The sequence below is a fragment of the Thunnus thynnus genome, chromosome 23 (assembly GCF_963924715.1).
Source record: "Thunnus thynnus chromosome 23, fThuThy2.1, whole genome shotgun sequence".
NCBI lineage: Eukaryota > Metazoa > Chordata > Actinopteri > Scombriformes > Scombridae > Thunnus > Thunnus thynnus.
The window spans coordinates 9312307-9335386 of record NC_089539.1 but is presented as its reverse complement, the minus strand read 5'-3'; the positions used below and the strand labels follow the sequence as shown (position 1 = coordinate 9335386).

Sequence of the window (23080 nt, the reverse complement as noted above, 5' to 3'; positions counted from 1 at the left end):
TTGCTGAGTGTTTGCACAAGGTTTGAAGAGTCAGAGTATTTGTAAAGCTTTGAAACTGGCACCAGCTGACATTTCCTAATGACAATTATTGGCATGCCTCAGGTCTAACGAGCTAATTAAGGTCTGAGACCTTGTAGAAAGAACCTGAGACTTCGGAACACTTGGGGTGCCAAAACTTTTACATCCAACTGTATAACTCACCAATCGTTCATTTTATAAACTTCCCATTAACAAAAGATGACAGACACAAGAGCAAAATACCTTAAATTCATTTACTTAAATTAAAAAATGTACATCACATTATCTTTTACAATAGACATGTCTTTTAAAAACTCGGTGGTTTTCGTTTACTTCACTGTACATTTCAATAATTTGTATACAAATTCCTCTTTGACAAAAAAAAGAAGGAAAAATAAAGAAAGAGAGAAGTCATTATAGCAACTGTCACAGATGACAAATGACTCACTGTAATGACTGCAGTGTTTCCTTGCAGTGAATGCTATGGGCTTGTCTTCCCGCTAGCACCTGGGCTTTAATTTGCAGTTCACTGACTGTAGCAAATGTTACAAGTTCTGTCTCAGTCCATAAAACAGGACTGAATCCTGGAGATTCATTTATTTGACCTTTTTTAAATTTACTTCGGTCATATTGTGATGATGTCAGATTAAGGCTATTTGCAGCCATGAGACAACTCATTTGTGAATTGTCTAAACTAGTACAGTTAGTACTGTACATTCAAAGTGGATCACTTAGATGTTGAAATGCTTTTAGAAAACCCTTAAATCAACATTTACACACAGTTAGAGGAACTTCATATTTAATACAACAGTGAGGACACCAGATTCAGCGGAGGGGACCTTGAGAAGGCAACACCACTGTTTTTGACAAGGTCCCTGTCACTCTTACAACAGCAGTTCATTAGAGTGTTGTGTATCCTCTGCACAGTATGGCAGTCATTATGTGCATCTTACAATTCATTACATTGAAGGTATAGTTTTTAGACATTTTGGGAAATACGCTCCTGTGTGTTCATGTACAGTCAAATCTCAGGTGCAAATAGGTGACTGCTGAGCGGTTAATCTTATTAACAATGGCTGTAAAGGCCTAACTGTACTGCACTGCATGTAACAGGTTGAACCAGCAACCAAATGAACTGAAGACAGTGAGAAACAGAGCTGACTGTCACAGTGAAGCAAGAACTGCTTCCAGGTTCTCCTCCAGAAAACCTCATTCAAAATCACCCTGATTTGTAATGACGCAAATAATTAAAAATTCAGTTTGGACCTTACTTAACAATATGTTGTGTGGTTCACACTGTATGTTTAGATCAGGACAGTATTTTTTTAAACTAATTTTTATTAAATATTTCAGTCTTTAGCAGCCTTTAACAAACACTATTTCCCATAAGGTTAAATGTCCTGGCTGGACTAAAAAGGCTAGTCAAAGTTCCTAACATTTGCTATAATGGCAATTAAGTTCAACATGGGCGAGTCGAGGGACATTTCTGTAATAACAGCAGGAGGGAGAAAACCTAATGTAGACATTTTTACACAGAAAAAATTACAGCTAAAAAGTTGGGAAAATTACATTAGACTGTTTATGAATATTATGGATATGGACAAAACCAAGTTCACAAAGTAATTGTTTTAACAATATCTACTAGCAAGTGGCTCTGTCTAAAGCTAACAAATTCTGTACTGTACATGACTGGTATCAATCTTCTCATCTAATTCTCAGCAATAAAGCTAATAACTGTATTTCGCAAAATGTTCAACAATCCCTTTGAGCATTTTTCTGGATGCTTCTCTAATAAGTGCCTTACAGTATTGTGTGTGCATATATTTTATTTCATTTAAAAAAAACAATGTTTTCTTTCTGGCTGTCTCAATAACTCTTCAAAAAAGGTGCATCGTGTCACAACTATGAAGGGAACTACATGTCAAAAACACTGATGTTGCCATTTCAGTCCATGACCATCTCTGCTCTGCATGAAGCCTGTGAACCTGGTTTTTTTTTTACTGTAACTTCCACTACACTGTAACCAAGTACTGAGATGTTGGATATGACCATTTACATGCTGTATGAGGTTTAAAATACTGCTCTTGCTGTCACTATGTTTTGATTTACTATTGGTTAAAGATGAGCAGAGATAGTCATGTGAGTGGTGTGGAGCCGATGAGAGCGGAGACATTATTTCAAACAACAGCAGTCCAGTCTTCATAACTCCAAAGTCAAAGGAATTCAAACTGGGTTGTTATGAAAAAGAAGAAAAAAAAAAAGAACTAAATAATTTTTACAACCTTCTGTAAACATGAGCTTAGGCAGAATATGGCAGACAGAAAATTAAAGATTTGGCAAAAGAAAAAAAAAAAGTAGCCTAGACATTTAGAACGTGATACATTCTGTGCTTTGTCTGAATGCAGCCTTGTTAGGGTCTCCAACACCTAACAGAGAGCTGGTTTTCAGAGTTAACAGATTACAAAAGGCTTCAGGTAAAAGCTTTTAAGACTACGGCGTGCCATCCAATCACACAGTGAGACAGTGTTCATTACTTTACTGACTTCACCTGCTCTAATATCCAACAAGTTACCCGTTCATGGATCAAATTTATTCCTAAACAAAAATAGAAATCCATGTCTGGGAAGGCAGCCTATCAATAAACAAGCCCGGTCCAAAAAAAATCATACGGATGAAAAATATCCATTCTTAATTAGTTTTAACTAAAAATAATATTAATGTCTAATGTTTGAACTGGTCCATTGCATCTCTGGCAATTTCATATCCAGTTCAGTTGATTCTAATTGATAATGATGACAAGAGGATTTGTATAGACTTAAGAGAGAAACCTTGACATTTTAAGTCTGTTTTATCTTTTTACCTGGAACCTGTGAGGCAGATAATGGAAAGAAATCCTCTGCTTTTCTTGAGGAATGGTGACACAACTAGAAAGAAGTGGCCTGTGAGTAAAAATTACCTGAATAAATGTCAATATTTAAATGTCAAGGTCTCCCTTTTTTAACAGTGTTTTGTAAGATTTACAAGGAAACTAAAGCTTGTGCTGCTGGACACACAGTAAACAGCTACTCTACTGTCTCTCATTAGAAATCTGAAGAGAAATCCGTCACCTCCAGCTCCCATTATCCATTATCTCCATTCATCTCACAAAACACATAAAAGTGTCTGACGTAGTTTGGCATTATATTTCTACATATCAAACCATTCGGCAAGAGTAAATACCAGCTTTACTCTTGTGAATGGTGTCTTAAAATAAAGTGACGTTGAAATATCCAGTTCAATATACTTTCTACTATTCTATTGAAAAAAAAAAAAAAGCGCACATTTAGACAATCTGGAACAAGTGGAAGAGCACCCAGAAGTCAATCTCTACTCACTGTGGCGTTACAGTAAAGCAGAAACAAAAAAACAAAAAAACACAAAACAAACTTATTAGGCATGTCTTTTCTTTTCTGATTTTAAAAAGTGAATATGATGTTATTTCTCCTCTGTTCTTAGGCGATCAAGGTCGGATTTAAATGTCAAATGCTGAAATACGGCAACACTTGAATGTGTGAGGGAGCCCTTTGTGGGCTGTGATGTGAAAGTAATCGTTTGAAGTCAAAGTACCTTCTTCTTTTATGGTCAGCTTGAAAGTTGTCTTGCTCACAATAACAATAATAATAATAATAATAATAATAATAATAATAATAATAATAATAATAATAATAATAATTATAATAATAATAATAATAATAATATCCTCCCTGTGGCAGACATCAATCCTGTATTAATACAATGTGCTTTGTGCTGTGCTGAGTTGCACTAACACCAGCAGGAAAAGAACCTGAGCTGGCCCAAGTAGACAGAAGTGAAATACCATAGGGCGTAACTGGTGAGTAATGAGCTTGTACTGCAACTGCATAAATGTCAGGAATGCCAGTTAACTTTCTAATAAAGTGCAGGGAGAATACCATTGTTGGGGGAAAAAAAAAAAGAATTTCTCGCTATATATTTACAGACTGTGCCTTCAAAAGAAAAGCTTAGACACGGGAGGTCTGTGTCAAAACTCTAAATGGCAGTCAGTGTTTGAACCATCTACTGTAACAGTGGTTGTGCTCTCATTTCTGACACAATCAACAGCTCCTGGACCGGTTCCTCATCCCAAAGGCTGTCACAAAAAGACAAAAAGAAAAGACGTTTTTCAAAAAGAAAGGCATTTCTGAAAAAACAAAACAAAAACAAAAACATTTCACTACACGTTACGCACACTTACAAAACACCGAAGCGGATGCTGAGCGCAGCAGATTTTCTGTTAAACCGACAAGAACAACTAAAACGTACTGTCGCTGCTGAGATGTGTCTGTGTCTATAAAGAAGAGGAGAAATTCAAAAAAAAAAAAAAATTTTGACAGCAGCAATGTAAACTAACAGAAAGGCTTTGTGTCAGACAAGTAGTCATCTGACATTTTCACAGCTAATACACATTTTTAAAAAAAAAAACAATCACTGACCGCTCACACGACTATAATTTTGTTGGGCTAGGCACCAATCAGCGAGCTTAAATGTCTAAAAATTCAACACTGACAGTTGTTTTTCGCAGTGATTTATAAAGCTAAACTTACATATTGGTTTCTACAGATGTCTGGCAACCTAAAGAACTTTTTTTTCTTTTTTTAAATCTTCCAGGTGTTATGATATTGTTTTTTTACGTATATAAGTTGTTTTACGTATGAGCACTTTTTGAATTCTTCCTACCACAGCAGAAGTCTCTTCACTGACTGAGGAGTGAAGAGAAAAATAGATACTTGACACAGTTTAAGACAATTTCTGCCCACACATACACACACACTCACACATGCAAACACGGAAACGACTACGTCAGGAAGCCAGTTAGTTGGTCAGTCAGGTGGGAGAGGAGAACCAGCCCCCTCACCGGCCTTCTGCTGATTGATAAAAACCACACTGATCCTCACTCCTCCCGGAACCAGTTAGTGGATTTTGTCCGTTTTCCCAGCACCTGCAAGAAGTGTGTGATCATTAAATCCCAACTACACGTGTAGCGGATACTCCCACATATCCCCCCTCCGACGTGGACTAAACAGGGAATCCATCAATCAAAGCTGGGCGATGAGCGTCGATGAGGAAGCGGAGGCCCGTCACAAGAGGAGGAGGAGGAGGGGGAGGAGGAGGAGGTGGCTCGCGCAGAACAGGAGTAGTGTGGTGTTTCAAAGTATCTTCCAGTCCAGTTGAAACTCAGGAGGCTCTCGGCCCCAGACTTAAGCCCCGGTGTGGAGATGTGTTGATTAGGACGCAGGCCGTCTAGAGCTCTGCACTGGCTGGTGGTTTGGTGGTGGTCATGATCTTCATGTACTGGGTGAAGATGGCCTCGAAAGCCTCGTCTCTGTGCATCATGGCGCCAAACACCAGTGGCTGCAGGAGACAGAGATGCTGAGTGATTGATATGTAATTATATGAGCCAAGAAGAACAGTCCTGTTTCCAGCTTTGTGACCATGCATTTTTCAGATAATCCCAGTGGTTTTTAAAGGGTTTGGCTGGATGTGCAGAACCAAACTGAACTAATCCTACTTACCTAAGTATTGTGTGTGTATCCAAAGACTGATATATCTTATTCCTCTGTGCTGTAGACCTCTGTTGTTGTCTAAAAACTATTAAAAACTCGTCAATGAGCCACACCGCTGCACTGGGTGACATGTTCCTTGTCCCCAAAGGCAATGGTTACTAGAATTTTTTTTTTTTAGAAACAACTCCAAAGACTAATATAGTGATCATGTTTTGAGGCTCAGGAGAGAAGTGCCTTGTTTGGCAGAAACCACTGAGCATGTGTGGCAACTGAAGACTGAAAACGTGATCGCTGTTAATTAATCTTTGGAGGTTTCTAACAAACTAACATGACTGTAATCTTTGGGGCGAAGGCACATGTTAGCCAGCGCAACGGTGTGACTCGTTGACATTTAATAGTTTTTAGACAACAGAGGTCTACAGCACAGAGGAATAAGATACAGTATATTAGACTTTGGACACACACACACACACACACACAATACTTCTAAGTAGAATCAGTTTAAGAAAAATATAGAAAATTGCTGGTTATTTACTTTAAAAGGATTATTTACATTAAGAATGATTCAAATATTCTCTCCCCGTAGAGGAACTCTTAATCTCTCACATTATCTCAGAAACTACACCAAATTAGTTTTGCACAGTGATGACATGGTCATTGATGATGAATTACAGCACACATGAATGATTAATCATAATTAGAAAACTATCAGAAACGGTGGTGAGTCATCACTTAGCTCATTACTTCAACCAATAACCAAAAATAAATTTAAGTGATAAGTAAAAAACATATATATATATTTTTTAATTTTAAATAAATGTACTGATCACATGGTCACATCTCCGAAGACCTCAAATTTTCAGTGTCTTCATGTTTCCACTTGGGGGCGCCAATGTGCAAAGCTGGCCAGTCAATAGTGTGTATGTTATACATCTTACAGAATGCATCTTGACCATTGTTTTAGTTCTAATGTCTCATTACATCCCTCAACATTACATTTCAGTCTGTTAATAACTATTCTCTCTGGCTTACTAATTAATTAATAATTCATAGCAATTATTGATGACATTTTCGGAGTTGATGGCAAGGACTCTGACACAAACAACATCTAGGTTTCTACAAATGTTTTAGACTTCTTATATCTTTAATATATGCATACTAAACTGAATACAAGCCATTTGAAAAACTTCATACACATGGTGAACTTTAGCTGCAAAACTTGAATACATTAACCTGATTTCAATCTATAGTATCTTGTGTTTTTGGCTGTGTTTTGGTGTCTCGTACAACGGTCTTTCTATACTGTACCTTCTGAGTAGAAGGAGTTGCTATGGAGATGCCCATCCCACTTCCTGGTAGGACTGAAAGCACTTTGTACTGGAGTGGTGAGAAAAAATACAGGAAGTCATTATTGGGTTTTTTTAACCACACATTATTAAAAAGTGTTAAAAATCAAATCTTAATGGTCAACAGTAAGTGTGTGAGCAACGCCCCTTATTTAAATGTTTTTGGTGATTATTCAAGAGTGATTACCTTTTGTATGTCAGTGATGTCCACCAGCTTGATAACTTTATTCTTCTTGGAGGAGCCAGATCGGGAGCTGGAGCTCTCAAAGCACAAGTAACTGAGAAAACAGAAAACAAACAGGCTGGCAAAACATACGACAAACTGAATGGACCTCTTGTCAGTTACATATCCAAAGAGGTTAAGAGATTTAAAGATCAGGGATATTCTCTGGGGGAAGGGCTGTCCTACTCGATCCACTGCTGACTGACTGACACAGAGACAGGGAGGGAGGGAGGGAGAGATGTGGTGTAGCTGCTAGTAAGCTAATAGCTTTTCATTTACTTAAAACGTCTACGGTTTCCTGTTTCTCCTCCCTGCTGCACCTTTAAAAACTTATTTTTTTCTCTCATTCACTCAGATTTAACGATGAAAGATGTTCTCTTGAGAGAAGATGTCCCACTTACTTCTCTGTGACGAAAAGCACTCCGTTCCTGATGTAGTCTGTGGGCATCTTCCTGTCTCTGTTTATCAGGCAACACCTCCAGCCGTTATCACACACTGAAAACACACAGGATGGAGAAAAAAAGAGATTATTTCTTATTCTAAGCTAGGTTATGATTTTATCTTGCAACTTTAGTCTATCATTTCCAACCATAAAGATGGATTAAGCATTTTTTAAACTTTATCTTACAAACTAAGACAAATAAGATGTGAGCCGTACAAATTGCAATGCAGCTGAACATGAGAGATGTCATTGCAAATGACAACACAGATACAGTAAGTGGTCTCACCCGCCAGAGGGCGCTCTGACTCCGCCAGGTTGAAGACCTCATGAAAGGCTCCTTTCTTGGTGCTGTGGGAGCGACCTGCTTCCTCCTCTCTGCTCACCCCACATGGCACGGTGGCCAGGCTGCTCCGAGAAGCCACCGGCTGAACCTGGAGGGAAACGGAGGAGGAGGAGGAGGGAGGAAAAACAGACAGGGTGACAAAACACAGGCAGAAAGGACACGTGGGAGAAGAGGAAGAAAAGATGATGATGAGGGAAAGGAGGAAGGAGAGGGAGAAATATTTAACGTTAAGCATCTCTACACGTCATGTCCGATAAGACTACAGCTTCCCAGAAATATTGAGATAAGTAGCCGATATTGAAACAGCTCTTCCACTTCCAGTATTGCGTTATGTGCTTCTCTGCGTGTGCACTTGTTTGCTGCAGGCTCAGGTGTAACGTGCAAAGCAGAGAGTGAGGCCATCATTCACTCAACATACATAACCAGTTTATAGGCCAAAAAGTACTTGTTAATCTGTGGAAAAAATATAATTCTACTAAAAATGCACCTTTATTTACATATTAAGGTCAAAGGGATCATTTTGTGCACTAATGTTTATGTTATAATAATAAGGTTGTAGGAAATGAACCAACATTTAAAACAGCTAACAGCAATGACATTTTGGGGTTAATTACTACATACAGTTGTGGGACAGGGAGGATTTACTGAGCTAATATTAAATAACTATGTAAAGGGGCTACTCTATGTGCATTTTAGCTACTCAGTAAACACACTGCTACTTCTTCTCACAAAGCATCTGTGACAATGGATCAAAAATGTCAATCGTTATTTTAAAGTTTACAGACAGACTCACTGTCTTAATTTACTGTCACAAACAATTTTAGAAGGAAAAAACCTTTATTGTTGGCTATCATGACATTTTGATCCATTCTCTACACTAGCGGCCAGTCCCATGGTGTGTCACACATCGTGTGCGCACGCACACACACACACGCACACACACGCTTTGAGGTGAGCTGGCGGCACACCCAGGCACAGTAGAGGAACCAAAGGGAGACACACCAGAGTCCCTACCTTCTCAGAGGCAGACAGCTGAGAGAGAGAAACGACAGAGGACACCTGTGACTGACGCCACAACAAAGACACACATGCTCACACACTCAACCTTACATAAAACACTTTCTGGTATTAGATTATAACAGTGAGTGGCTGATTTTTAATGTACTATTGACGGGAGTGAAGATATTTTGTGACATTATTGACCCCTTTTTTTCTCTTTTAGACTGACACTTCAGCAGGTGGATTCTTGCCAACATGAAAGACTGAACCTGTAACTGAACTCCAGTGGACCTCAACGGCATCACTGCTGTAGCTGCTAGACAGATTGGGATGCCTCTGTAGGTATAAACTTCAGCTTTTTAGGTTAGCAACAGAGAATTAGGGTAGCATGAATAATCTTATGCTTTGTGCATTATAGACATGTTCTGTCTTAGGATTCAGACTAAGCTGTGTCAAATGGTCCGTATGTTTAATTAGTCTGAGAAAGCATGAACGAACAGGAGAAGGCAATGAAGAAGTGGATGAAGTGTGTGTTTCTGCTCCTCACCCGCCGTGACACAGTGGCGTTGGTCCTCTCCTTGAGCTGGGGGTCAGTGGGAAGGCTGTTCCACACGATGTAAGGAGTGTCGTACTTGTCCCGCAGCTTCGGACAGCTCTTAAACAAGAAGTCTATGATGAAGAACTTGATACCGGCGTACAGGCCTGGAGAGGACAAGGCAGTGAGAGGAGAAAATTAAAATCTTGTACTGTGCAGCAAAGTTGTGAAAAACATGGCCTCCAATAACGTCACTTTTAAAAGGCCTTCCACATTTCAAAGTTCAAAGCTTTTATCGGTTTAAGTCTCAGTGGCATTCATGGTGCGTCGTTTTCTATCCTTCACATCATTTATATTCTTTGAAAATGATTTTTGTGTCAGTTACCTCCACATTTCGATATTGTTTAGCACACACAATGAAGAGTGGTTGGGACTGTAATTTTACTTCATTAACAAAAACAAGCCTTGAGTTATGTTGCACATATTACAACATAACAGGTTGAAATGGGCACTGAGTGTACAAATGGAGTTAGGTCTCTTTAATAACTTATTGCTGACAACAACACCTGTGATAACAGGGACATTTAGTACACAACAAAATTCAAAATGCAGTAGCCAAAGATATTTTGACTCACAGTGGGAAAAGCACAGGTGTTACTAATATCATTAACGATGTCTCTGTCTTATTCAAATGTGCCATTAAGCTACAGCAGTGACAGCATGCACAATACCAGAATCCTGAAACTGAAGCAGCTAAATGGAGCTGAGGCATCACTAATGTTATTATTTACACCTGTGCTTTATGCTACCAAAAGGTCTGCTGTGATAAAGGTCTACAGTTAGCCTGATAAACAGACTGAATTGTCATTTTGTTTCACTCCATTGGTTCAGCTTGATATATATCAGCTCATGTCAGCTGATTTTGTGTTGGTAGTGGGGTGAGGGGTTATTTTGTTTTGTTTTATCATAACAAAATCAGTTGTGAGTGACTTTGCCGGCCACAGACGACATTTCAGTTAGTTGAAGTAGCTACAAACAGTTAACTCCACGCTCGCCAAATTGGTTGAAGAAATATGTTGATTTATGAGTTGTTACTTCTGCATTTCTTGTGCAGCTGTGTCGATCTAATCTATGCTCATCGCCGTTTTTCTGTCGCTACTTTTCATAAATGTAGCTAGGTACCTAACAAGCCAGCTATGTAAGAAGATGATATCCCCATTCTTGATTCCACCTACTAAGCTCTGATTGGTCAGTTGTTTCTCCAACCTATCTGTTTGAATCACTGAACACATCTGATGGCTGGCACTGAAGCAGTCTGCTTTTGATCATTTTGATCCCAATAAAATCTGGTTCAGGTCTGTATGCCGGGCCACAAAACTGGTGTAAGCAATTCTGTTGGATTGGCTGCAGATGTCATACTTTTAGTGAAAATGCCGACAGCTAGTTTCTAATGCAGAAATCGACCACCTGATTTTGGTTCTCTGACTCATTTACAGTAGAAATGAAGTTCATTTAGTGCTCACATGAGGAGACAAATATATTTTGCTGACTGAATAAACACAGCCATTGTGTCTACAACTATATTTTCTCTAAGCATCTTGTGAGGAAAGCCGTTTGGAGACACTTTGTTTACAAGAAATACTGTAGCAGTAACTAATATTATCAGACAGGCATGTAAACAGCCTACAGCTGCCCCTCACAGGCAAAGGGAGAACAGTTACACAAGTCTTATGAATGCATTTGTTTGTGTGCGCCGGATTGAATAGAAGTATTTGCATTCATTCAAGTATCCTGCATAGTTATGTACAAAAGGATAGAGAAGCTTTGCGTGTGTGTGTCTCTCACCGATCATGAAACCCATCAGTTTGTATGGCAGGACGCAGGAGGTGATGAAAGCCACCCACAGGCAGATGTAAAGTTTGCGGGTACTCTCCGGCTGCACCCACATGAAGAGGCTGACAGACAGATGCACGCACACACACACACACACACACACACGGAGGAGAGAAACAATATCTGTCAATATGGTCTAAAAGTTGAAGTGTTTTAATTTAAAATACAACTGATTAAACTTACTTCTTTATCTTCTCTAAAACATCCGCCATCTTGCCAAAAAGGTTCTGCAAGGAGAGTTGAAACACTGTTTGAATAAATTCGGTTTCAGTATCTGTGCACACTGGTTTGAGGAGTAACAATGTTGTACCTGTGCTTTTTGTGCAACGTCAAGTACAAGCTGGAACTTCTCAGATACAGTCAAGTCTTCCTTTGGAGGTTCCTGCAGAACACGAAAAAGACAACAGGTTAGTGAGACTATATACTAATATTCTCCTTTGCTTCTCACTCATAGATTTTTCCTACTGAAACAAAGAAAACAGGAAGCAGTGAGAAATCGTCTTACCATGGGCTCAGAGACCTCAGGCACAATGCTCCACTGGATCCTCCAACCTCTGGAAAGTAAGAAGAGGTGTGCACTTTTATAAACCAAAGCAACAAAACTACTATGTTACTTTTGAGTAACATCTATACAACTTTTATTACTTTAACGGTGACCAGGTGTCCCAGTTTGAAGATCCAAGTCCAGACAGATGTCTGACAAATACTAATATGCCCTCATTTCATAATGATCTCCGAAATGCTCCACTTTAAATGATTTTAAAAAATGGCACAGTGGATGTCTCTCTAATACACGACTGTCCACTGAAGAGAAATGTTGTACCTGGCGATGAGGTAATTTAAGGACAAGCGCAGGATAGCCAGGAAGAGTAACATGGGAATGGCCCAGCCATGCCAAGCAGCATTCATGTAGATCTGCAACAGAACAGAGCACAACATAAAGCAGATTTATAGTGATGATCACAGTTTACAACAATGTGTTCAATTCAAATTACAGTTTAACAACATGTATCCTGTCTACTTTTCTAACATATTGGTATATTCTTAATAACCACCAAGTTTATTTGACAGGCCTCTACTTAAAAAAAACACCGTGCTGCTCTACATATGAGAGAAAGACAAACTGATGACAAGACCTCAATAAAGATTTCCTTCAATTATGATTTGGGAGGCTTATTCTGACACTGACTCAAAGCATTTTAATTTTGGAGACTTCACTGGCAGTGAAAGATGCTATTAAGAGTCTCCTGTCAACACTATAGCGGGATCATCACTAGAATCTGAGATGGCTTTGGCATGTGTGGCCACAATCAATGGGGTTGAAGATGATTTAAAATAATCACCGGCTGTGGACATTAATGAAGGTCTGATGAGACCTCTGCGGTCTTTTGGCAGAGGCCCCTGCAATCTGTCAAAGCAGAAATGACTTTCTTTTCATTTCACTGTTACGTGTTGGATGTGTAAGACCGATTGGGCTAAACTTAACCGGCTGAAATAATTTGAATTTATAAGAATACAGTGTTAGAAATAATGAGAAGGAAAAGTGAATACTCACAATGAAGGCAATAGCTGAGGTGTAGACTGAGTGCCAATTAGATAAGGCGGAGAGGTTCCTTAAGAAGTTGGTGACAGGTCTGGCTCCTCGCTCTAAAACAAGGGTAAAGGGATATATTCATTGTGGTTCATGTGTGTGTTCATTTTAGGGGTGTCAGGATTTCGATTCTACATCAAAAATCGATTGAAACGAGCGTTTGATTTCAACCTTTGAAATCAAAAGCAGGATTGGTGATTCTCCCAGTATTTTTTTTTCTCTCCAATCCCATCTACCTCTACAACACAAGGTAGCTTACAGGTAGCCTGCAGCTTCAATACTTTTTGAGACACTGTGGCCACTACTGGAGTCGGAGATGATGGAGAAACAAAAGAACTGGAAAATCCTACTGCTTCCCTGAAGTCACCCATGTGGCAACATTTTGCCTTCCCCATAACTTGTGTAAAAAACAAACTATAGTTTGTAGGCTATGCTACACACTTCGGTGAAGTTGGAAACATACTGACAGAATCAAACTTCCCGGATCAATGACTCATAAGCGAAAATAACATTGGCCTCTATGTACAGCCGGCTGTGGGACGAGTGCACAGGGACAATCTAAAAAGTGCAAAACCAGCTGTTGTTGTAAAGTACCCCTCTGCCATCTAGTGGCTCTTCTTTTCGAGTTTGTGTTGCCCAATTGACTGGTGAAATAAAAGAAGTTATTGTTATTAAATTTTAAATAAATTAGTTAAATTTGACCATATGGCCTAAAGGTACATTCCAAAAAAATATGGCGGTTATATCACACCTGATACCATGTAGCCTATCCTTTTAAAGAAGAATTAAAAATGTAAATGACAGTTGTCAGGGCATAAACGATCTGTTGATCCTTACAAATCAAGACTCCATAGTCTAACAATGTCATAGCCGTCAGTGCTGAAATAAAAAAAAAAGTTTAATCGAAAGTCAAATCGAATCGTGGATTTGGAGAATCGTGACACCTCTAGTTCAATTTATGAATAGTGACTTGTAGGACTTAAATGTATGAAAAATGTTATTTCTTAAATGAGAATTAGTTTTTTCACAGTGAAAATCTGTTCCGGATGGTTAAATTCTACTTTCAATCCATCCATATTAATTAAATGTCTTCATGTTAAAAGGGAAATAACATGAACGGGGAGTGTGTGGTGCATAATTTTCACTGTGGTTGATATTGTAGCACTGCAGAATTTTGCAGAAGCTGCTATGCAACAAATAACTACTGAAAACCTAATGATAAACTGACAGCAAAGTTAGAAAACAGTCTGTACTTCCACTGTAGCTTTCTATTTATTTGTGTGTGTTTTTGAATACTCACTGAGTCGCCTCATATTTTCTGTCAACCTGGATGTAAAACAAACACAAAAAGTGAAGGTCAGAACACATACAGATGCTCATGTTTAAAACACACACAAAGAAAATGCTATTTTGTGTGCGAGAGGAAGTGCTGACACTTTGGCCTTAATCAGCCTGGCATGACTCACTCGCCTTTACAGAGGAGGAATAAGAAAAGAGCTTTCTTCCTCAGTCCTCTCGTAATTCTTCCTGCACAATAAATGTTTTTCTGAACTTGTCTCCTTTTGCAAGCAACATAATGCAAGTGCACAGTTCAAGGGAGCTACAGTACATTGAAGTACAACAGTTTTTTTAATTTATAGTGCACATTCACGGTCTATAATATGACTCTATTCATCAAATAAAAGCAAATACAATTTCCTGACAACTGTGACACTGTTCATGATAACTGTATTTGGCTGCACACCTTTAGTATTCCCTCGTTGCTGTCTAGCTGTCTGACTCCACATCTTCTTGAACAACCGCAGAATCAATACTTGAGGACAGACCCTTTATACTCTGTTTCAGAGCGGCTCTCACACCCACCTTTTAGCACTTAGCGGTTCCTCAGCCTCTACAGTGCTCTCCTCCGGCTGAAAACGGAAGTCTTCGATGTAAACCCCGAAGCGCTCGTACAGCCACTTCTGCAGCCGCGAACTCCATACCTCCTTCTGCTGTTTCTCCGCTAAAGAGAACAGATATATTAGGTTTCTGTGTTTCCCGAAATGATCGATTTCCATAAAATAATCTGTTGTTTGTATAAAAAGATGGCTATGTGGTGATCTAATGTGATCTAGAGTTATGTTAGAACAAACTTTTATTGAAATACTGTACTACGACACTAGGGCTAACTCACTCTACCATGCAATCCAAGAATTATGCTGCTCCTTTATTTCTATGTTTTCTAAATGGATCATCAGCTGGTGAGGATGCTGACCTATTGATTATGAAAATACTTAACATTTCTAGTAGTAAATCGGCCCTTGTAATTACTATAAAGAGCATATGTGCTGCACAAGAACTGAAAGCTTGACAGGCGTAGCAACAGTGCCTAGGGGGGTGGGTGGGGCTTAATAAACGGTCAATTACTAATGCTGAAATGCCCCTGTGTCGTACACTAATGGACACTAATGCAGCTGCAGAACCGCGCCTGAATGTGACTGTGAATATGCAGCTGAATAAAAAAAAAAAAGAACAGCCTGTATGCTCAGTCACTGAGAGGATGAATACGTAAACAAACAAAAAAAAAAAAGAATGTAATTATGGCAAAGTGAAAGCTCCGGCAGGGTTGGTTTTTTTCTGCTGCACATTCATTATGAACACGAGTATCTTTGTGCTGATGATGACATTGTGTTAGAAGCCATTTTCATTTATAGTTTACACAGTTAACACAGTCCAATCAGGCACGTCTGCCCTAGATGAAGTGATCTACAATCATAACCCATTTTCCAAAATAAGTCTCTCTGTCTCTTGCTCCATTTCTCTCTCTCTCTCTAAAATATACACACGCTCCCCTCTTTGACGTATGTTTAAACACGCACACGCGGACAGCACTGACATTGTTAGTGCAGCTTTGTATTAATGAAAACAACTAAATAGGTTTTGGTGCAATGTATACACAGCAAACAACAAATTACAAACTCAAAATCACCCTGTAGTCTCCATAAGTGTGTAATACTGTTGCCATGAGAAAGCGCACGCACACCACACACTGTTATATGCCCTGGAATAACCCATCTGCACCTCTGACACACTCCCCTCCTTTCAAACCTTCCACGCATACATCCTACATCACACACACACACACACACACACACACACACACACACACACACACGGTCCTCTTGATTTACTCCCACGCTAGAAGACGTCAAAGTCTTCCTTTCCACTCACCCCCCTTCCTGACTCTCACTCGCCTGGCTGTCTTTCTCCCTCCGGGGTCTTACCTGTTCCATTGTTAGAGGGCGACTGCTGTTTTCGGGGAGGTTGTGGCGGAGAGTCCTCCAGCCTGAGGGAGAGGGAGAGAGAGAGAGAGAGAGAGACAGAGAGAGAGAGAGATTTTTCAAGTGTCAGTCTCACTTCTCTGTTGCCAGAGCTGCAGATGCTATAGCAGGCACGTCTCAGGAAGTTCATGTTAAGAAAGCTGCTGCTTTGGATAAATCAGTCGCTGTCTGAGTTGAGCTAAGACAGACACATACAGGGACAGAGAGAGAATGAGAAGACATTTTAGTCTCAAACTGCCTTTGTTGAAATGAATAATTTCAACAAAGGCAGTTTGAGTTGTGTTAAAATGTCTAGCAGTGGCTTCACAAAGAAAGATACATAGAAAGAGGACAGCCTTTCCTTAAACTAAGCATGCATACTCTTATAACCACACAAATTAGCTTCATACTATGTTTTGATTCAACTGTCAAGCAAATTTTATGCAAAACAAAATATATCATAAAGAGGTCTCCATCTGTTTCACTGACATGAATAAATAGTTATGAATGCAGAATAAAAAAAGAAATCAATTAAAAGATGAGACACATTCCAAGATGATATTGGCTTTGGCAAGCATCTTGTCCTTTCATCTTTAATGGTTTAATGGTGGTCGTATTTCTTGCTAATGGCTAAGAAATAGTAAGACTGTGGGTGAACTTCTCTCTATGAATACAAAACAACTGTTTGATTAACAGGTGTCTTAGCTTTTCACAAACGTTGTGGCTGGCATTTGGTTGTCCCACGTCAGTTTCACTATGCCTCCCAGCTCAAATTTAGATTTTTAGGCTCCGAATACAAGCTTCAAAAAACAATGTACATAATAAAATACAATAGTAACAGCCTCCATGTGTTACTACAGTCTGTGTTTTCATCCAAAGACAAAAACAAAGAGTAGCATTTGAAACTAACTCACCTAGTAATGACCACTAGGGCTGCAATTAATGATTACTTTCATTATCGATTAATCTGCTATTTATGTTCTCGATTATTTGAATATGTGATGTCAGAAAATGGTAAAGAAATGCCCTCTACAATTTCCCAAAGCCTTGGGCGATTTCTTTAAATGTCTTGTTTTATCCTACCAACAGTCCAAAACCCAAAGATATTCAGTTTACAATCATAGAAGACTAAAGAAACCAGCAAATATTCACATTTGAGTAGCTGAAATCAGAAAAACGTGGCTTTTTTCATCATAAAAATGACTCAAAATGATGAATAAATTAATACAATTGTTGCTGATTAATTTTCTGGTGATTAACTAATCAATTAGTCAACTAACCTTTGTTCTAATGACCACATAACCATCATTGCCACTTTATACACAGGAGCAGCTGCACTTATATACAGACATGAGACAAAGGGAAAAGGAAGGAAGGAAAAACTTGAATATATGAGTAGATAACAAATTCACATGCTTCCATACAGAGTACGAGGTGTGACTGAATGGTTTCATGAGTATGAAAATGATGTGAATCATAAGCTACAGTATGGTGTTAGCAGTCAACAACCCAGTTGAACACATACATGCAGACTTGTAGGATATCTGCCAATGAGCACAGAAGCTGTTCTGGCTCGTGGTGACTAAATAAACGTTGCCAGTCTAATTCAAACGCTTTTTCCTTTAATTTGTTTCTCATCTGTATCTGGGATGTTGCAGTGTACTGATATAGTACAGTCTAAATTTAGGAGCCTATTCTAGTCACACCTGGAAAATTCCTAGTGAAACCAGAGTGTTCTAAATGTCACCACCATACTCCACTGCCTTGCTCAGTGGCACCTGGATAACAGCCACAGAAGACGACTGTAATCTGCTGTCCTCGTCTACATCTCTCTGGCTGGATGCTGCTGACCGAGGATTAACTGAAGAAAACTCCCGGGTCATGGTCCATTAGTTCAACTCTTACAAAATCCTGCACTGAGTCTCACATTCTTGGGTCTGTGTTTCTGTGTTGGTAATCACTTGGAGAGCACCAGTGGAATTTCCCATTGGCAGGCACAGAAACATCATCTGATCACACACGCACAGCCGTACATGCGCACCCTGGGTTTAGGGTTGGCTTTAAGGGTGCCAAGAGACGCAAGCTTTTCCTGTCACCAGCATAGCGACGGTGTGACAGTGTGCGCTTGGCTACACAGACTGGCGCGTGACTCGTTGCTGTTTTTTTTTTTTTCCTCTCTCTTTCCATCGCCATCAAAACACATACACTCAAGCACACCTCCTTGTGGAATTCCCCGCCTCCCAAGCTGCTGAGGCCTCTATTTATAACAGAAACCTAGGGTAGCACTGGGACTGACTGACACACACACCCCCAGTCTGACTTAACCCATGGTAAACTCTGCTGAGCTGTAGTGTCACCATTTCCTGTCTTTCCGTCATTATTATTACTTCCCATATCGCACATTTTAGTCCTTATCTCCTGTCGCTCACGTCACTCACTTTGACTCTGCTCTCCGTCTTCCTGTCTTACCTGGACTTGAGCACCTCACTCATCTTCTGCTCCAGGTCTAAACGCTTGGTTCGCTCTCTCTCCAACTCCTGCCGCAGAGAGTCCACATTGGTCTCTTCCCGCAGCTTCCTCAGTTCCTCCTCTGGAAAAAAACAAACACAAACACTGGACGTAAGTATCAAAAATCTTGATATGAAAACAATGCAACCAGAAGAGCTCCACACAAATGTTCATGGTTATGAAAAAGGCGTCTGCTGAGTAATCTATGTCGAACATTTCATCCAGCATTTAAATTTTATTATGTTTTAGTAAATCAACAAAAAAAGCACCAGTAGAACAACAATACAAACACAATCCAAACTTTCTTTTTAAAAAGTCTTCAAATTGAATAACTCTAAAATACAATCTAATCTGAAAAAATAATTTTTTGATGGCCAAATTTGAAGTCATAGAATTTATTTTTTTCAAAGCCCTGCTTTCGTTTATGTCTCTCTTTTTTCCATCACTCCCTCAGTCCATCTCCTTTCACCTTCACCTCCACCTATCCCCTTCTCTTCCTCCTTGTCAGTCAGCCTCTAGCATCAAGTGGTTTCAGGTATCAGGGCTTTCTAAGCCTGGGGTGCAACATCAGCAGTGTTTCCTCCCTGTCTATTGTCCCCTGACTAAAGGGACACATGAATATTAAAGGGGGAGAGGTAATAAAAGTGGGGACACATGCAGAGGCACAAATGAATGATTACCTGCAAGCATTTATGGTTGTATGCAAAGGTTTGGGCACCCTTGATAAATGACATTTTTGTGATTTTTTTAATTAAAAGATGTAAACACAGCCTCTCTGGGATATGGAGCATAAAACACAATATGTTCAGCAAACATTACTTTTTATGTCATATATTGAACACAAATAATAAAAGAAAAACACCATTGTGGCATATTCAAAAGTTTGAGCACCCTAAGAGTTCTGAAGGCTCAGGTTCTTTTTACAAGGTCTCAGACCTTAATCAGCTCGTTAGACCTGTGGCATGCCAACAACTGTCATTAGGAAATGTCAGCTGGTGCCAGTTTCAAAGCTTTACAAATACTCTGACTCTTCAAACCTTGTGCAAACACTCAGCAATCATGGGTTCCTCTAAGCAGCTGTGTAAGACTGAAAATGAAAGTTATTGATGCCCAAAATGCAGGGGAAGGCTACAAGAGGATAGCAAAGTGTTGTCAGTTTGCAGTTTCCACAGTGCGAAATGTAATTACGAGATGGCAGTTTAGGGGAACTGAGGAGGTCAAGATGAGATCTGGAAGATGAAGAAAACTCTTGGAAAGAGGCAGGGGCATTTGGACCTGATCATTAGTCATATTTAAATTCCTTGTATGTATTCACATGCTTGGCAAATAAAACTGATTCTGATAGAACACAAAGTTGTAGCCAAGACAGTAGACAAAGCTTCAGATATGGATGTTGCTGCAAAGAAGCCACAAATTCCAACACGTGGATGCCTCACACACATCTTCAACCCAGCAGCACAGAAGATCTAAACAATCACCACAGTTTCAAGGTGGGCACCCAAGATTAGTGTCACCAATTCACTATCCAAGTAAATGTTACAATTTACAATTTTATTAGACATTTCTGTGAAACTTTGTCATAATTACCATATGAATTCTTGATATGCCCAAAAACGTGTTTTGTGGTCACAGTGACCTTGACCTTTGACCACCAAAATCTAATCAGTTTATCCTTGAGTCCAAGTGGACATTTGTGCCAAAGTTGAAGAAATTTCCTTAAGGCGTTCCTGAGATATTGTGTTCTCAAGAGAATGGGACGGATGTGAGGTAGCAGTGACCTTGATCTTTGACCACCAAAATGTAATCAGTTCGTCCTTGAGCAGGGTTTCCGCCAGGAAAGTTGTTAGGCAAGGGGTAGGGTAGCGGAATGAGATGTCTGTCCTCCCTCCTGCTCTCTGCTGTAAACACACGTAGCTGTTAGCGAACAGCTGCTCTCATGTCTCCAAGTCTAGGTGCTTGTTTTTGGCAGAAACTCTCTCACTCTCGGCCTACTTTCGGATGGTAGGCGGGTTGCTCCTGTCGCTGCAGCCTCACCATCACACACACGCTTTCACTCTCTCTCTAGACCACACACTCGCTACGCACTGAGCTATTCCTGTAAGGAGCTACTAGAAAACATCTTAAAGTACTTTTTTTTTTTTTTTTTAAATCCCTGATGGTTAGGCCCAACAGGGAGTCAACTTGGGATGTTTGAGTGGATGTTTGTGCCAAATTCCCACAAGGTCTTCCTGAGATATTGCATTCATGAGGATGGGACAGACATATGGACGGACATTATGTACATATGTACATATATACATATGGACAACCCAAAAACATAATGCCTCCGGCCACGGCTGTCACCAGCACAGAGGCATAAAAAGAGTTCCACCATTCTAAGCTGTGGCACCACTTCAAATGGAAACACCAACATACCCAGATTTTACAGGAAAATTCTGCTACGAAACAACATCTACTGATAAAAGAAGCACTGGCTGTGCCACCGAGAACCAAGGTCAAAATGTCTCCAACTAAAAACACAGAAAAACGTTAGCTAGACCACTGCACAGCCTGACACATGCACAACACTTCATTAAACAGTCAGCCGGGACTCATGTTACCAGAATTTAGCTGCCAGTTTCTCTCTCTCTCTCTCTCTCTCATCACCTAATCTCATATCTCACTCTTGTCCTTTATCTCTTCCCATTAAGGCTAATAAAACATTCATTGCCCGCACCTCCTGCAGCTACAGCATTGGCTGCAATGCTGTGTGCTTGAACTGAGAGGTGACATATACTTTATCACCTGGTCCCATATAATGTACCTGCTTAATATGTTCTTTTACATTTCTGGTTTAATAAGAGCCATTTTGGTCTTCCTTTTGAAAAACTTGTGCATTGGAGGATAACCGTAAACATACAGTAGGTAACTTTCCTCTCTTATTTCATGTATGTAATATGACCCCTCTAACACACTTTCATTCCTCCATCTGCTCAGTGTGCCTGTCTCCCTTCTCCTTATCTGCTAACTGTAGCATCTGTTTACTGTATAGTATGTAAACAATACAAGAGAGTGAGTGTGCATGCGTCTGCATGTGCGTAAGACAGAGAAAGTGGGAGGCCGGCCAAAGGTTTCTATGGGCTAAGCAGATTAGTACTGGCTAGGCTGCCCAGTGCCAGGAGTTCCACAGCCAACTGTAAACCTATTAGACAAATAGAAGCAACAGCAGCAATGCACCCTGGGTGGTGTAGGCAAAACTAGATTAGTGGTTACACAAAGCAAAACAAAAACAAAAAGCAAAGCAACACACACACACAAAAAAGGCTACTTCGAGTTTTCATCCAGTCAAAGGACCGTGAAGGGTGACAGGACTATGTCAAAGTGGACTAAGTTAAAACTGTACTAATAGATTTTTTTTTGGCAGTGCAACAAAAAGTTAGCTCTGTGTGGGTCTGTCAGTCTTTTGGTGTTAGACCAGTAGCATAAAAATCAAAACGAGGTTCATGAGCGCTGACAGTGAAACAAGACAATACATTTGCCGGCTGCAAAACCACAATAAAGGTCTGAAAGACGCTAAAATGTTCTGTTGAGTTGAGGGAAACTACAGTGCTGGGTAACTATTCTCTGACAACTCATCACTATGAGCAACACCTTTCACATTACACATAGTCATCATTCTGTGCAGCTTTAAGTAATTTCAGTATTTGGTTAACAGAATTACAGCAATTTCAAAGATTAATCTATCTTAATTTAATTTATTTGCTCATTCCAAAATGCAGCAATAGATAATTGCTTGAAATTTAAGGATAACACCTTGAATTCATGTGATGTTGGTAAACTGTACATCGCACCATGTAACTCAAGTGATTTCATTCATTTGTCCTACTGCCAGCTACTATACTCTAAAACTCAATTTCAGAATATAGGGCAAACAATGTGGTGTCGGGGGATGCCCCAATTTGTGATTTACAGTGATGCAACTTTTTATTTTTGAAACCATTCATAACCATTCCCTCAAGAGTGAATTCCACTACTGTTGACACACAATGAGTATACTGTACTGTACTAAAATTCTGCTGTCACCTTACTGTTGTCTATACCTTCTAGACCTTGAAACTGTTCACCTCTGACACTTGAGCTCACCAAACTGTCACTCCCTTCCTTTCCCCCCCAATATCCTGTCCCCATAGTGCAATCTTCCCTGTGCATATATGATCCTCTGTAACTCCTTTACCCTTTCTCCACCCTGTTCCTTCCCCCCTTAGTTTCCTTCTTTCCACACTGACTGTTTCCTTCTTAACAAGCATAGAGAGAGATTGCTTATTCTCAGAGTCCCTAATACT

General features: G+C 39.7%; 1 protein-coding gene across 4 annotated transcripts in view; it reads right to left on the bottom strand.

Annotated features, from left to right (window-relative positions):
- Positions 1-258: 258 nt before the first annotated feature.
- The window catches only part of gramd4a (GRAM domain containing 4a), a 51924-nt gene continuing 29102 nt past the window's right edge, over positions 259-23080 (bottom strand). For 2 of the 4 annotated variants that reach the window (XM_067582395.1, XM_067582398.1), the window contains 17 exons: positions 18720-18840; positions 16215-16276; positions 14815-14953; positions 14252-14277; positions 12916-13007; positions 12184-12275; positions 11866-11914; positions 11671-11742; positions 11544-11587; positions 11313-11422; positions 9480-9634; positions 8936-8965; positions 7877-8021; positions 7550-7643; positions 7113-7203; positions 6888-6956; positions 259-5427 (listed from right to left, as the gene is read on the bottom strand). In XM_067582395.1, coding sequence (XP_067438496.1) covers positions 5317-5427; positions 6888-6956; positions 7113-7203; positions 7550-7643; positions 7877-8021; positions 8936-8965; positions 9480-9634; positions 11313-11422; positions 11544-11587; positions 11671-11742; positions 11866-11914; positions 12184-12275; positions 12916-13007; positions 14252-14277; positions 14815-14953; positions 16215-16276; positions 18720-18840 — 1502 coding nt within the window. In that variant the 3' untranslated portion in view covers positions 259-5316. The remainder of the gene's footprint in view (positions 5428-6887; positions 6957-7112; positions 7204-7549; positions 7644-7876; positions 8022-8935; positions 8966-9479; positions 9635-11312; positions 11423-11543; positions 11588-11670; positions 11743-11865; positions 11915-12183; positions 12276-12915; positions 13008-14251; positions 14278-14814; positions 14954-16214; positions 16277-18719; positions 18841-23080) is intronic. The other 2 variants (XM_067582396.1, XM_067582397.1) reach the window with 2 other exon arrangements.